The 16426-nt window shown below is 36.4% G+C and overlaps 1 protein-coding gene across 2 annotated transcripts in view; it reads left to right on the top strand.

The window, feature by feature from the left end:
- Window positions 1–16426, top strand: part of LOC123544928 (xanthine dehydrogenase/oxidase-like) — a 102429-nt gene that overhangs the window by 17334 nt on the left and 68669 nt on the right. For both annotated transcript variants that reach the window (XM_053540232.1, XM_053540225.1), the window contains exons 3-4: window positions 1260–1356; window positions 13387–13495. In XM_053540232.1, coding sequence (XP_053396207.1) covers window positions 1260–1356; window positions 13387–13495 — 206 coding nt within the window. The remainder of the gene's footprint in view (window positions 1–1259; window positions 1357–13386; window positions 13496–16426) is intronic.

Below are 16426 nucleotides of genomic sequence, written 5' to 3'. Positions count from 1 at the left end.
TTAGGTCAGTAGGCCAGATCAAAGAAAAAGCTTATGAACACTCTAGAGGCCACAGTTGTGACTCAGTCTTTATGAAATTTTATCAAAATGTTTGTCTTGATGATCTCTAGGTCAGGTTCGAATCTGGGTCATGTGGGGTCAAAAACTAGGTCAGTAGGCCAGATCAAAGGAAAAGCTTGTGAACACTCTAGAGGCCACAATTTTGACTCAATCTTTATGAAATTTGGTCAGAATGTTTGTCTTGACTATCTCTAGGTCCAGTTTTAATCTGGGTCATTTGGGGTCAAAAACTAGGTCACATGGTCAAATCAAAGGAAAAGTTTGTAAACACTCTAAAGGCAACAGTTGTGACTCAATCTATATGAAACTTGGTCAGAATGTTTGTCTTGATGATCTTTCGGGTGAATTCGAAACTGGGTCATTTGGGGTCAAAAAACTAGATCAGTAGGCCAGATCAACTCTGGTGAGCGATATAGGGCCATCATGGCCCTCTTGTTTTTATTCAGAAAATGTCATACAAAAAAACAAAACAAAACAACAATGTTTGGCTGCAGATGATAAAAAAAACCCAAAACATTTACATGTATGCTATTTTCCATTGTAACATCCTGATGTATATCCTGTTTACAGATGTGAATTTCCTACAATTTGAATACACTATTGTAAAAAAGTGCTATATGAAAGTCATTGGGTTGATTTAATTTTTACTATTATTTGTTTATAAAAGATTCTGTCACTGGTTGTATGTACAGGTGTGAATATCTCACTCTCAGGAAGCAGTTAATGCAGATTTGGCAGAGATTCGTTCCTGCCTAAAAAGTCAACCTCAAGCCAGTTGAGCTCGTCTGCTTAGCTCAATAGCGAGATCACAGATCTACAGATCACAGGGTCGTGAGTTCGAGTCCTGGGCGAGATGAATGTTCTCTGTGATGATTTGATAAAAGACATTGTGTCTGAATTTATTCGTTCTCCACCTCTGATTCATGTGGGGAAGTTGGCATTACTTACGGAGAACAGGTTTGTACTGGTACAGAATCCAGGAACACTAGTTTAGTTATAACTGCCTGCCATTACATAACTGAAATACTGTTGAAAAAACAGTGTTAAACCCAAAACAAACAAAACAAAAAATCAAGCCAGTTGAATTCAGTCTGCACCAACATCCAGTGAAAGAATCTCATATAATCTATTTCATTTGAAAGACTGGGGGTCCTATGTGAGCAAAGACTGTAATTGTTTTCCTTGACGCAGTATATCAGTGGGCTTGACTGGTACAAAGCTTGGTTGTGGGGAAGGAGGATGTGGGGCTTGTACTGTGATGGTATCCAGGTTTGATCACTACAGCAAAAAGATATGGTAAGTAAAGATGAAACCAATTTTTTCATTTTATTGTATCAGTCACACTACACCATATAGCGATAACGGACACCAAATGTATAGCAAAAATGCAACAGAAAGTTATCCGGTGACGAAAGCCATCAGCAGCTGCTGCTCAGTGCTCTCACGATCGGAGTATGGGGGGCATAAAACGCACAGTGACTGCAAGATTGACGCACATATAAGGACGAATACCGTTCAGTTAACAGATATGACCGTACTAGTAACGGACTTGTACCGCGTAAAATGTTAGCGCAACGCATGAGAAACTGACAAAACATTCTTGTCAGTTATCATCTGTTGAACAAACGTTACATCTGTTGCAAGTCTGGTAGTAGTCCGGCCGTCAATCAGGTCCACCGGACAAGAACGGATGCGAACCGAACAAGTACAGAATAGGGAACGCACAAGTAATGAACAAAATGCATAGGGAACGCATGAGTAACGAACAAAACGCATATCATCGCATTGCTACCGTACATCTAACTGACAACTTTGTCCGGTGGTGTACGTTCTGAATTTTGAACATGCTCAAAACCTACCGCCGGATGGAATGAACGTCGCCGGACAAGGAGCGCAGCCGCCGCATGAGAAATGGAAAAGAAACGCATGCGAACAGACACGACTGGATTGAAAATTTTGCTATACGTTGGACTTCCGTTAACGCTATACAGTGTAGTGTGACTGAGACTTATCCTGTAATGTTATACTCCAGTAACAGTGGTAAACAGGGCTTCGGAAATTTGCCGGTTTGTCGGTTTTGGACCGATTTTTGACTTTTCAGACCGATTCATTAAGTGAAAAAACAAAAAAAATTGGTCCCGTAAAAATGGAGAAAAGTATAAATTTCGGTCTGATATCTAAATACACCATCTACTGCCAAGCAGGAAATTGTTGGTTGCACCCTCAGATAATCAATAAACGTGTCAAACGGTCTGATTATCACTTTGATAATCGGTCCGTAATTAGCACTTGACGCAATCAGTGCTCGCGCGACACATCCTTTAATGTTTGCAGACAGCCGACTGCAATGTATTAAACATTTTTGACTAGTTTCCAAATATGTCTGACTGGATTCAAATCATTTCGACGGGGATCCACTTCTTTTATTTAGAATCCGACGGATGGTTTATTTCAAAAGGCTATGTTTGATCACGGTAAAAAGCAAATGGTCACTGCATTTAATCAAAGAGCTATAATTGAACATTATAGGTCTTTGATTTAATGAGACATCATACGGAAAACCGATCAAAATATTTTTTATAATTACTTGATTTGAAAAAATTACAAGATTCATTTGTTGGGGCTCCAGTTGAAACAAGGGCAGAAAATCGTCTTTGCAACCTGACTGTGCAAAAAAGAAAAAGAAAAAAAATGGACTGGCAAACACGAATGATAAAGAAAACCGGAGTGGCACTGTTTATCAAATCGGTCTTTTAAAAAATGTTTCAAAATGAAATATTGTTTACATCAGAAGAGAACATATAACTTTATAAAATGTAGTTGCTTATTGAAGTACAACATAAGTGAAATGAAATATCTGTGGCCAACACGCGTGACCTTTTGGTACTACATACATGCGGGAAATTCGATCTCAGCGTTCATATAACGTACACATTCGGTCCGTGGCAGAGTATTCTTAAAATACTGAGGCTGTTTAGCAGAGAATATGTGTCGTGTAATTCACTTTGACGCATTGTATTTTATAGAATTCCATCAAAGAATGAGGCGTGCGTTGGCTTTTAGACTAGTTACGCACACGGTGTCAATGCGCCTCGGTAATTTTATCCTTACAAGTATTTTCTCGTAAAAACATCGAAATTTAAACAAAGTAATGATCACACATAACACTGAATAACTGTCTTCATTGTATGGAAACACGCGGTGACCGGTAACTCAGTTTTAATGCATGACATGCTTATTTTTTTACTCTATCACGTTTTACAAAATATGTAATATTGGGAAGCTGCCTATTGGGAATGCGGTGGGTGGGGTAGCGCCGATGTCAGGATTTTCGCTTCGGACCGATTGAGGTATCAAAATTTCCGGAGCCCTGGTGGTAAACTGTTAGTTTTTGTAAGTATTATGATATTTGCAGATATTATTTGTTGTTAATTATTGAGTTGTCATGATATAGTTAATTCTCTACATTGTCCACACTCTTATTTGAAGCTGGAGCTTATTGGATCTTAATGCCTAGCTTTAAGGAGACATACTTTCGGACAGTTCATCGACTTTAAAAACTCAACATTTTCAAAGAACTGTTACACATCTTCATTTTGATGCATTTGCAATAATTTCTCAGTGCTAAATTTTCACATAACTAGGTGGGATATATATTTTTCAGCAATTATTTTTATTATGCCCAAGGCATCTACTGATGCAGGAGGCATATAGTGATTGTCCTGTCCGTTCGTCCGTCCGTCCGTACGAGGTTAACTAAATGGGACCGTTTCATCTAGCATCAATACCCCTTACTAGAATGACTTAATACTAATGCAGATGTAACCTGTGACCATTCCTCATCTTCAGACATCACCTGACCTCAGTTTGACCTTGACCTCATTTTGGACTTAGGTGGCTTTATATGGACCATCTCTTGGTTAACCAAATGGGACCGTTTCGTCTAGCATCAATACCCCTTACAAGACTAATGCAGATGTAACCTGTGACCATTCCTCATCTGCAGACATCACCTGACCTCAGTTTGACCTTGACCTAGAACTTGACCTCGTTTTGGACTTAGGTTGCTTTGTATCGACAAGGATGCCACCTGGGGCATCAAGTGTTTATTGAACGCAGCTTCTTGTTTCTTTACAAATGAAATTCATTTTTAAAGGGGGACAACTTTTTCAGAATTCTATTTTAAGTATCTGTCATTCGGGATAGTACAGTAGAATATGTGATGGTCAGGTAGATTGTTGGTAAAAATGTTGTTCATTTATCAAATATTTCTGTGTTTTGATTATATAATTCACCTGTTTGCTGTCTGTAGTAAACTTTCACAAAAAATGTTATTCCCCAATATCAACTGTACAGAAACTTTACCGGAAACTTGATCTAAATGAATAGCTGGATCTTTGATATGGAGTGAAGCATCATCTAAGAGACCTGTATCAAACTTCTAAAAGTTTGTTTGACAGTAATGCCCTAGGGGTGTCTTGTTTAACCCTTACCCTGCTAAATTTCTGTAATGAACTTGTCCATCTTTCAATTTGGACAGTACCATTAACTTTTAAAAGGGGTGCTTATCAAAAAGATACTGACTGGATGGCAAACAGTGCAGATCATGATCAGATTGCACAATGTGCAGGCTGATCATGATCTACACTAGTTGCAAAGGCATAATCAGTCATGTCCAGCATGGTAAGGGTTAACATAAGAAAAAATTCTCAGAAACCACAATAGCTTGAGCATAAAATTTATATCCTCTGTCACACTTATTTGAAACCAGAATTGTTACTGTCATTTTTCATTATTTATTCCCTTTGTCATATTGACATTAATTTGAATGCATTGTTGTCATAAACAGTGTTGCCTGGAAACCAAATGAAAGAAAATAAAGGTAAAAGGAAATTTCAGTTTAAGTTGCAATGTTGCAAGCATGATTAATTTTGTGCAAGTGATACAATAAATACCATGATGAAACATGTAGCTGTTGGTTTACTATCTATTCACCATTTTGCGATTTTTGTTGTATCCTTAAAGGGATGAATGTGAAAAATGTCTAAGTGCTTCTTTATCTATAATCACTTAGATCTCTTTTGCATTCACCCCTCAAATAGCGTTTGGAGATATCTTAAAATATATGGTATTTGATAATATCAATAATTATATTTTAAGATGTCATTAAATATATTATCTTATATCATAAAACAATTCAAATATATCTTAAAATGAATTACAGATACCACAAACTAGTGTACTGGATATCTCTAAATATGATATATTTTACGTATCCTTATTTTAATTAAATGATATCTTGTATTAATTATTTGACGTATAAAAGTATATTTATACCCCCCTTCGAAGAAGGAGGGGTATATTGTTTTGCAGATGTTGGTCGGTCCATCGGTTGGTCCCTAGACCAATCGGTTTCCAGATGATAACGCAAGAATGCCTAGGATCATGAAGTTGATAGGGAGGTTGTTCATGACCAGCAGATGACCCCTATTGATTTTGAGGTCAGAATATCAAAGGTCAAGGTCACAGTGACCCGGAACAGTTAAACTATTTCTGGACTATAACTTGAGAACGCTTTAAACTTGATAGGGAGGTTGGTCATGACCAGCAGATGACCCCTATTGATTTTTAGGTCAGTAGGTCAAAGGTCAAAGTCACAGTGACCTGGCACAGTTAAACTGTTTCAGGACGATAACTTGAGAACGCTTGGGCCTAGGATCACAAAACTTAATAAGGAGGTTGATCATGACCAGCAGTAGAACTAGAGAATGCTTTGGTCTAAGATCACATTTGATACGGAGGTCACTTTTGACTGGTAAACGATCCAGAATTGATTTGAGGTCAGTACGTCAAACGTCCAGTGCACAGTGATCAAATAATTTCTGTTCCTTGTGCAGTTACTAATTGAATCAAGGAGGGCATTTCATGTTCTACGAGCTCTTGTTTATGATATCAAAATATGATTTTATGATATCCTTATTTGGATTGAATAATAACAATCCATACACGATAGTATGATTGTACAATTTTTGTTTATTTAATGATATCATAGAATTGATTTTAAGATATCCTAAAATTGTCGTTATTTTTGTATGATTGTAGATAATTATGTCTCCCCGTCACCGTGGGAGACATTGTTTTTTCCCTGTCTGTCCGTCCATCTTTCCATCCATCCGTCACACTTCATTTCCCATCAATAACTGGAGAACCAATAGACCTAGAACCTTCAAACTTAATAGGATGGCAGGGCTTATGAAGTAAACGACCCTTATTGCTTTTTGGGGTCAAACCATCAAAGGTCAAGGTCACAGGGGCCTGAACATGGAAAACCATTCCCGATCAATAACTTGAGAACCACTTGACCCAGAATATTGAAACTTAATAGGATGATTGGACATGCAGAGTAAATGACCCCAATTGAATTTTAGGTCACCCTGTTCAAGGTCACAGGGGCCTGAACATGGAAAACCATTTCCAATCAATAACAGGAGAACCATTAGACCTAGAACTTTCAAACTAAATAGGGTTGCAGGGCTGATGGAGTAGATGACCCCTATTGATTTTTGGGTCACTCTGTTAAAGGTTAAGGTCACAGGGGCCTGAACATGGAAAACCATTTCCAATCAATTACTTAAGAACCACTTGACCCAGAATGTTGAAACTTCATAGGATGATTGGACATGCAGAGTAGATGACCCCTATTGATTTTGGTTAAAGGTCAAGGTCACAGGGGACTGAACATGGAAATCTGTTTCAAGTCAGTAATTTGAGAACCATTTGACCTAGAACCTTCAAACTTCATATGATGACCCCTATTGTTTTTGGGGTCACTCCGTCAAAGGTCAAGGTCACAGGGGTCATCTGTCTGTCACAATTCATTTTTGATCAATAACTGAAGAACTATTTGACCTACAGACTTCAAACTTCATAGGGTTATATGGCTTACAGAGATGATGATCCTTACTATTTTTAGCTCACCTGAGCAATGCTCAGGTGAGTTTTTCTGATCGCTCTATGTCCGGCGTTCGGTGTCTGTCGTCTGTCCATCGTCTGTCTGCCGTCTGTCAACATTTAGCTTGTGTATGCGATAGAGGCTGTATTTTTCAACTGATCTTCATGAATTTTGGTCAAAATGATTACTTTGATGAAATCTAGGCCGAGTTCGAAAATGGGTCATCTGGGGTCAAAAACTAGGTCACTAGGTCAAATCAAAGAAAAAACCTTGTGTATGCGATACAGGCTGTAATTTTCAGTTGATCTTCATGAAATTTTGTCAGAATGATTACCTTGATGAAATCTAGGCCAAGTTCGAAAATGGGTCACCCGGGGTCAAAAACTAGGTCACTAGGTCAAATCAGGGAAAAACCTTGTGTATGCGATAGAGGCTGTATTTTTCAACTGATCTTCATGAAATTTTGTCAGAATGATCACCTTGATGAAATCTAGGCCAAGTTCAAAAATAGGTCATCTGGGATCAAAAACTAGGTCACTAGGTCAAATCAAAGAAAAACCTTGTGTATGCGATAGAGGCTGTATTTTTCAATTGATCTTCATGAATATTGGTCAGAATGATTGCTTTGATAAAATCTAGGTCAAGTTTGAATATGGGTCATCCAGGATCAAAAACTAGGTCACTAGGTCAAATCAAATAAAAACCTTGTGTACGCAATATTATTATTATTATACCAGATTTATATAGCAAACATGTTTAAAAGGCGCTTTACATATAGCAGATGCAGCCACACAGGGCGCGAAATTCATCCTCTACTAGAACAGACACAGAGCGATCTGACCAGAGGGACAGAATGAGATAAAGCCCCCAGAACAGACAGAAAGAACGCTTTATATACAGATGTGTCAGGCTAACTTAGCCTAGCTCTTTGCGAATAGACAGTCTGGTTCTTTAACGTGCCCGGTGTATAGCACCGATACACGCGAAGCTGTCTTTCCTGGGAAGAACCAGTACAGGCCTCTAGTTAGGTGGGAGACACTCAAGAGCATCTCAGAAACTTTCAGTGCCTGGACCGGGATTCAAACCCTGGACCTCTGGATTGACAGTCAATCTTGTTACCACTAGATCATCGGCCCACCAATAGGGGCTGCATTTTACACCAGATTTTCATGAAATTAATCAGAATGTTTGTCTATATGAAATCTAGGTAGAGTTGGAATATGGGTCATCTAGGGTCAAAAACTAGGTCACCCGGTCAAATTAAAGAAAAACCTTGTGTACGCAATAGGGTCTGCATTTTACACTGGATATTCATAAAATTTAGTTAGAATGATTGCCTTGACGAAATTTAGGTCAAGTTAGAATATGGGTCATCTATGGTCAAAAACTAGGTCACTAGGTCAAATCAAAGAAAAACCTTGTGTATGCAATAGAGACTATCAAAAACTAGGTCACTAGGATATATCAAAGAAAAATGTTTTATATGCGATGGAGGCTGTATTTTTCAATCGAGGTTGATGAAATTTAGTCAGAATGATTGCCTTGATCAAATCTAGGTCAAATTCGAATGTAGGTCATCTTAGCTCAAAAACTAGGTCACTAGGTGAAATTGAAGAAAATGCTTGTGTAATTACACTTAAGAGACCACATTTTTGATGCAATCTTAATGAAAATTGGTCAGAATATTTGTTTCCATGAAATCACTATGTCAAACATGTTTACACTGTTATGGTATGTTTCTCAGGTGAGCGACCTAGGGCCATCTTGGCCCTCTTGTTTTGTTTACTAGATCAAAGGTCAAGGTCACAGGGGTCTGAACATGGAAAACCATTTCTGTTCAATACCTTCAGATCCACTTGACCCAGAATGTTGAAACTTCATAGGATGATTAAACATCTAGAGTAGATGACCCCTATTGCTTTTTGGGTCACTTGATCAAAAGTCAAGGTCACAGGGACCAGAACATGGAAAAACAGTTTCCAATCAATAACTTGAGAACCATTTGAACCAGAACCATCAAACTTAATAGGACGATAGGACTTAAAGAGAAGATGACCCTTATCGATTTTTGGGTTACTTGAGATAAGGTCAAGGTCACAGGGGCCTGAACATAGAAAACTCTTTTCAATCAATAACTTGAGAACCACTTGACTCAGAATGTTGAAACTTAATAGGATGATTGGACATGCAGAGTAGATGACCCCAACTGATTTTGGGGTCACTTAATCAAAGGTCAAAGTCACAGGGGCCTGAACATGGAAAATTGTTTCCAATTTATAACTTGAGAACCACTGGGACTAGAATGTTGAAACTTAATTGGATGATTGGACATGCCAAGTAGATGATCCCTATTGCAGCCAATCATCAGAGTCTCTTTGAATTTTGTTCCTGTTCCCTCTTGCCTATAGGACTTTGCATTGGTTGAGACATGCGCTTTTCTACAAAAGCATCTTCTAGTTTATTAGCTCACCTGTCACAAAGTGACAAGGTGAGCTTTTGTGACCGCTTGATGTCCGTCGTCCGTTGTCAGTCGTCCGTCAACAATTTATAAAAAAATCTTCTTCTTGAAAACCACTGGGCAGAATTACACCAAACTTCACAGGAATGATCCTTGGATGGCCCCTTTCAAAATTGTCCAAAGAATTGAATTCCATGCAGAACTCTGGTTGCCATGGCAACCGAAAGGAAAAAACTTTAAAAATCTTCTTCTCAAAAACCAGAAGCCCTAGAGCTTAGATATTTGGTGTGAAGCATTGCCTAGTTGACCTCTACCAAATTTGTTCAAATCATGACCCTGGGGTCAAAATTGACTCTGCCCGATGGGTCACTTGATTTTACATAGGAAAATCTTAAAAAGTCTTCTTCTCAAAAACCAGAAGCCCTAGAGCTGAGATATTTGACATGTAGCATTGCCTAGTGGACCTCTACTAAAGTTGTTCAAATCATGACCCCGGGGTCAAAATTGACCCCAGCCTAGGGGTCACTTGATTTTACATAGGAAAATCTTCAAAATTTTCTAAAAGTAAACCAGAAGGCCTAGAGCTTAGATATTTCACATGTAGCATTGCCTAGTGGACCTCTACACTATTTGTTCAAACCATGACCCCACCCAAGGGGTCACTTGATTTTACATAGGAAAATCTTCAAATTTAAAAAAAAAATAAACCAGAAGACCTAGATCTTAGATATTTGATATGTAACATTGCCTAGTAGACTTCTAAAAAAACTTTGTTCAAATCATGACCCCCCGGGTAAAATTGGCCCCGCCCCAGGGGTTACTTGATTGTGCATCGGAAAATCTTCCAAAAAATTTCTAAAAATCATCAGTTTGACATTGTAGCTCATATTACTCAGGTGAGCGATCCAGGGTCATCATGACCCTCTTGTTAAATGTTATTATAAGTGGAATTAAGATATCTGAAATTGATTTTGTGATCTCCCTATTTCTGTAAAATGATATGTAAAATTCATTTTGTAATATCAAAAAATCATTTATTTATATTGTATAGTACAATTAAAGATATCATGAAGTGGAACTGAAGATATCTTAAATAAAACTGATTCTTATAAGGTATGAAATAATCAAATTGTAGATGATACATATCCAAAAATAATATATAATATCATAAAATGAATTTTGTTATATCAATGAATAACATATCACAAAATAATAAACAAAAGTAAATCCTCATTCAGTTACTACCTACATGTGCCTTTTAGAATATGGAAAAGTTTACTAATAGATCAAATCTGATTGTATGTATATGTAGTACATATCATGTTTAATATACAGAGTGATATTGTGTTTGCAATGTTGAATCTAATGCTATTTTTTTTAAAATCATTAAGCTAACAAAAAAACTATTCAGTGTTGGAAGATCTTTCTTAAGGTTTAGCAGTATATCACAAAACAACAGATTTTTTTAACGAATGAACAGCATCTTGACACACAATTTATCTGTCCAGTACATGTTTAACTGTTCTGTCCCACAGAGTTGGATACTTAAAATATTCTTAGTGAGTTGTCCCCCTTTAAAGAAGAATGCCATTTGTAAAGAAAAAATGTAAACAATTGTCAAAAACGATGTTTTACCTAGTTATGTAAAGTTTAAACACTCGCACGATGCTGCAAATGCATCAAAACGAAGATGTGAAAACAGCTTTTAAAAAATGGTGAGTTTTTAAAGGTGCTGAACTGTCCAGAAGTGTGGCCCCTTCATGCAGTCCCTTTCCAGAATTCAATACATGTATCAGTAAATTGATAATGGTTTTGTAGAATAATATAAATGTTTTATATGCTGTCAAATTTTCAAGTAAAACAATGCTTTCTTTCCATGATTTGATGACGTTCAAACTTTTGTCTCTGAAACATGGACCTACCGGTATACCTTAATATTGTGTTTTAGCAGCTGTTTTTAATAAGTTGTAAATATTCAGTGTTGAGGTCATCAGGCTACATAAAGCAGACTGAAAATTGATACCACACTGGGGTGGCCTGGTATTATTAAAAATTACCACCAGTTACAAAGTATATAGGGCTACTGTTGGTTGTTCTGTAATTCTATTTCTGAAATTTAGAATAGCTACACATAAATGTTAGCCAAAATAATACAATGAGAATCAAACAAACAAGGTCACTACAGCCAGGTCAAGGTCACACTATGAAGTTAAAGGTCAGATAGCTTTACTTCTTCTGCTAGAAGAATTTGGATAAAACTACCATTAGTTATCACCTTGATGTGACAACTAGGGCTGTCATCGATAGAAACGATATCGATGTATCAACGATATATTTTTGTCGATCGATTATCGATTCCCATTTTCAAAAATTGATATTTTACAGAGAGAAAAAACTATCCAGATAAACACTCAGACCCTCAAAAACAATTAAGTTCACAAAATTGTACATTTAGATAAATGTAAAAGAGAAGTGAAGGCAAAATAAAAATGAAAGATTTTATTAATTTTTATTTCTTTTATTTCATAAATATAAATACAACACAATCAAACAGTAATATGATAAGTATGCAATAAAACTAAAAATAGCATTTACAGGACGGTATATAGTATGCATATGAACTAAAAGGTTGTTAATCTAAGTTAATAATCGATATATCGATGTATCGTCGATATTTGTCTTCTGATATATCGGTATTGTTGATATGCCTAAGACCCAATCAATGACAGCCCTAGTGACAACATGCAGAGTGCATCATGTCCAAGATCACTAGGTGTTTCATTTGGAGGTCAAAATTCATATAGCTTTATTTCATGTCTGCTTCATATCTCCAATCTGCTGTAAAGGTACATAAAGTTTATCAAGATGATGTGCATAGCATGAAAGTCAAGGTCACACTTACAGTTGATGGTCAGTTATCCATATTCCATATGTCAGCTGGAAGAATTGTCATAAAACTAGGATCAGTGGTAAACATCATCAATTTACAGTATGCAAAATCCACAACCCAGTTCATAAATTTTGGGTCACATTTGGAGGTCAAAGGGCACAATTGGTTTATTCTCTCCTCTAACATAGGGGCAAAGGCATTTGTCTCCTTCAGTGATAGCTGTAGCTTTACAAGTATCTAAGTACAGTTCAATGTATACTGTTACATCCCAGTTCACATGGTTTAATGTACAGAAGCATCAGAGCAAAACTGGTCTAAGTACATATAGATAAGAGAAGTGCTAAGTACAGTTTTGCTCTAGTCTTCATATTAAATTTGTTTTAAGATTACGATTACACAGAACATGTTTCTCAGTTTGCATTTTAACAAAAATTAAAGTAAACAATATTTCAACTACATCTAAGCTTTCACTTTCTGTATAGTGAGAGTTTTGTCATCAAACTTGTCACAGTTTAGTTTTTGGTTGCGGGTTTACCCGCTACCAAAGTTAAGTGTAATTCTGACAATCATATAACATCTTTATTTGATTCCAAATAACATCCAATTAAAGGATGTTCATGTGCTACATAAAATAGGCCCAATCATGAACAATGCGGATTAATTATCAATGATCAAGCAGTTCTAATTCAATCTGTATCCATTCATAGATTGTTTAAGATTATATAAGACCTACCAATGAATAGGTTTTCAAGCCCATAGTCACAAGCTAGGTCAGACAGAGTTCATCTTAGATATGAGGCACATTTGTATTTGTTTTTCATTCATGTATATTTATAGATTGCTATTTAAAAAGAAAATAAATCTAACAAAACCCGCAACCACCAGACATCTTAAGGCTTTGATTTACTTTGCATTAAAACTATGACTGAACTCGATATGTTTCATACGGTAACATATTACATGTTTAGCTTCTACTTTTTGTCATTAACATTTTTATACAACAATTTTATTTTGTCAATTTTTCAGTCACTTCTCAGTGAACGCATGTCTTGCCCCACTATGTTCTATGCATGGAATGGCTGTGACGACAGTGGAGGGTATTGGCAGTGTTAAGAATGGCCTCCATCCTGTGCAGGTAAGTAGGATTCAGCAGTGGTATCTGGGATTCAGCAGTTATAGTAACCCCGACCTTTCACAGTTAAGGCCAAAATAAAATTAGTGTGGTTCATGTAATATGTCAAAAGTTAGTGGATTGGGCAAATGTTTTCGAATAAATTTGGGATGAAGATTGTTTGTGAAGATATACTCATCAGCCTTTTCTTAGTTTTTTTACTGTTTAGGTGCAAGGCATTAAGCTGAAATTTGTTTAAATTCTCTCTAAATCCATTTGATTCATATTGCAAGATTTTATCATTGCAGATCTCATAAATGGGAAAGCTAACTTTTCTGAATTTAATCATGTCCCATAATGCACAGTTACTATCTCTATTGGTGGATTTGTTGTGGAATATGCATGCTGGTACTTTGCTGTAATTGGTTTGATGTATTGTGGTGGTGATTCTCTCTATCTCTATATAAATAACTCAAAAGATTTGGAAAACAATATGGATAACATGTTGGAAAAAAGAAATAGTCTTGTATGTCTATATATAATGTTATATATCTATATATATATAATGTCAAGGGATCTTCAGCAGTACCTACATTTTACAGGGGTTCCACTAGACCCGAAAACCCAAGAGTCCCAGGACCCTTGGGCCCAAATTTTGAAGGGTCCTTTTCCAAAATACAGGAGTCCTGTCCCAACACGTCAATATAATTTACTATATTTTTTATTCAGTAATACGTAGATCTTTACCTAAGAAAACAATAAACCCAAGATCATGTTACAGCATAATAAAAATGTCAGTCTCAGGTCATATAGTCTCATATTGTAAACTAATATTTATCAAAATTCATGTTATTTTAATTAGGTTTTTCTTCAATATTTCATTTCATTTTTAATAACAGAACAGTGCTATAACACTCTAGAAAAATTTTTCCAAAATGTACTATCCGAATACTGTTACACTTTCAGAATGTCATCGGAAAGTAGTTTTTGCTCAGTTTATTTGGCAAACAAATCTAAATCAGCGATAGTTCCTCAAATAATGATGCTACTTATCATAAAAAACTGCACTGAAAGTCAGGTTTTTTTTAGGAATTTTGGAAATATGCATATGACATCGGGTGTAATTAGACCCGTGAACGGACATTCTAAACTTATTTCTGCTTTCGAAATTCATCAAAATTTGTGATGTTTCTTGTTGAAATTACGATATGATCACTAAACAATGGTCTAATTTAAAGTTGGCATGAAAAAATCTTGCAGGGCACTTCTCACATGCTCGGTAATCAGCTGCTTACGATAATTTAATAATTGGCGCCTTTTTTCACAGTACACAGGATTCGCTTTATCAATTAATTTCAACACTTCATTGATTTCTTGTTACCTATGTGCACTCGCCGTGACGTAACTTGCTGATAAAAAATCAGCGAGGCATGTCTACAGGAGAAAGGGCGGGATTTAGCAGAGATCAAAGGCAGGAGAGCATGACCGCGAGTGTTTATTTTGAATACACGTGTCTATCGTGGAATAGTTTTACTGAAGGAGATAAATGATAAGAGAAAGGATTATCAAAGGAAAATGCCCCCGGGTCCCGAAGGACGCACAGGCAAGTATTCTGCCGGGTCCTTTGAGCGTCTTTTGAAAATCTCCCGGGTCCGGACCCGGGGTCCCGGGTCAAATGGAACCCCTGATTTTAGAGGGAAAAAGACAAAATAAGAGTTTGTGAAATGCAGTCCAATCATATTCAGCTTTGTTACTTTCTGACCAGGATTTCATAATTGAATATTTACAGTCCGTGTTCAGTCTGTTTCCATTGATGGAATGATGTGATATTGTATACTGAGTCTTTGGATTGAATTGACTTCAAAGGCGGAACGGTTCAGATTATAAAACTATCACTTGAAGTGCCGCATATTTTTTTACATAACTCACAGCATCCTATGGATCATTTTATTATGATGTTTCTCAAAGAAAATGTGCATTTCGACGCAACAATTGAACTTTTGCTGTTCCATCAATCCAACGCTAGTAGGAGAGTTGGTAAATCAGTTTCAACTAAACATTGCGAAAATGATCCTTGAGTAGACCTTTTTCAAATTTAAGTCATCCATGCAGAATTCTGGTTGCCATGGCAATCAAACAGAAATATTTAAAAATCTCAGAATCTGCTGTTTTGATTTCAAAATGATTTCATAGCAATGTTCCTTGGGTGATCATCTACCAATTCCTTCTAAAAAATCACACACAAAAAAAAACAAGGCTGCCAGAGAGTGTGGCTTGTTTTCTGAATATGGTTATGTGGACAATTTCGTACTGAAATGTTCCTTTAATAGGTTACCCTGTAACAAACCCATTTAGCCATAGTTTAATTTTATTCTTTGCAAAAATGTTGCTTTCATGTCTACCACATTTCACATGGTCACCAGGGCAGGTGCAGGTTTTCTTTATCTGTGTATAGGATAAACTTTGAAAGTCTTCTTTTCATTAATGAAAACCCTCTACCAAGTGTTAAAATCATAAAACAATGTTGCAATTGAGCATGCTCACATTCCCCTATAGTATTATTATGTATTATGATAGCAGAAGCTTTAAAAACCTTCTTTTCAGGGGCTGATGGCCAGATTCTGAAATAAATCCACACAAATGTTTCTTTGGTGAGAGCTAGAACCAGAGCTAAAAACAGAAAAATCTTCAAGTGATCAGTCTTTACCAGAGATAATAGATGTAACATTAGAATATGAATATATTATTGTGTAGCCACATTTGCAAGTAATTACCATAATTTCACAATTTTGCCTGCACATGAATATCTAAAATATCACAATGGTCAGCCTATTATCATTGAATTATACAAGGTGGTTAAGTTAAAGCATATTAATTTTGTATCTGCAATTTATTTTAGTCTCAGGGTTAAAACTATTGTGATCTGAAAGTATAGGTACGTACGGAGCATAAAGG

This window comes from Mercenaria mercenaria, chromosome 1 (genome assembly GCF_021730395.1).
Source record: "Mercenaria mercenaria strain notata chromosome 1, MADL_Memer_1, whole genome shotgun sequence".
In the NCBI taxonomy this organism is placed as follows: Eukaryota; Metazoa; Mollusca; class Bivalvia; order Venerida; family Veneridae; genus Mercenaria; species Mercenaria mercenaria.
The sequence above is the reverse complement of the archived record's forward strand: the minus strand, read 5'-3'. Positions and strand labels throughout refer to the sequence as shown.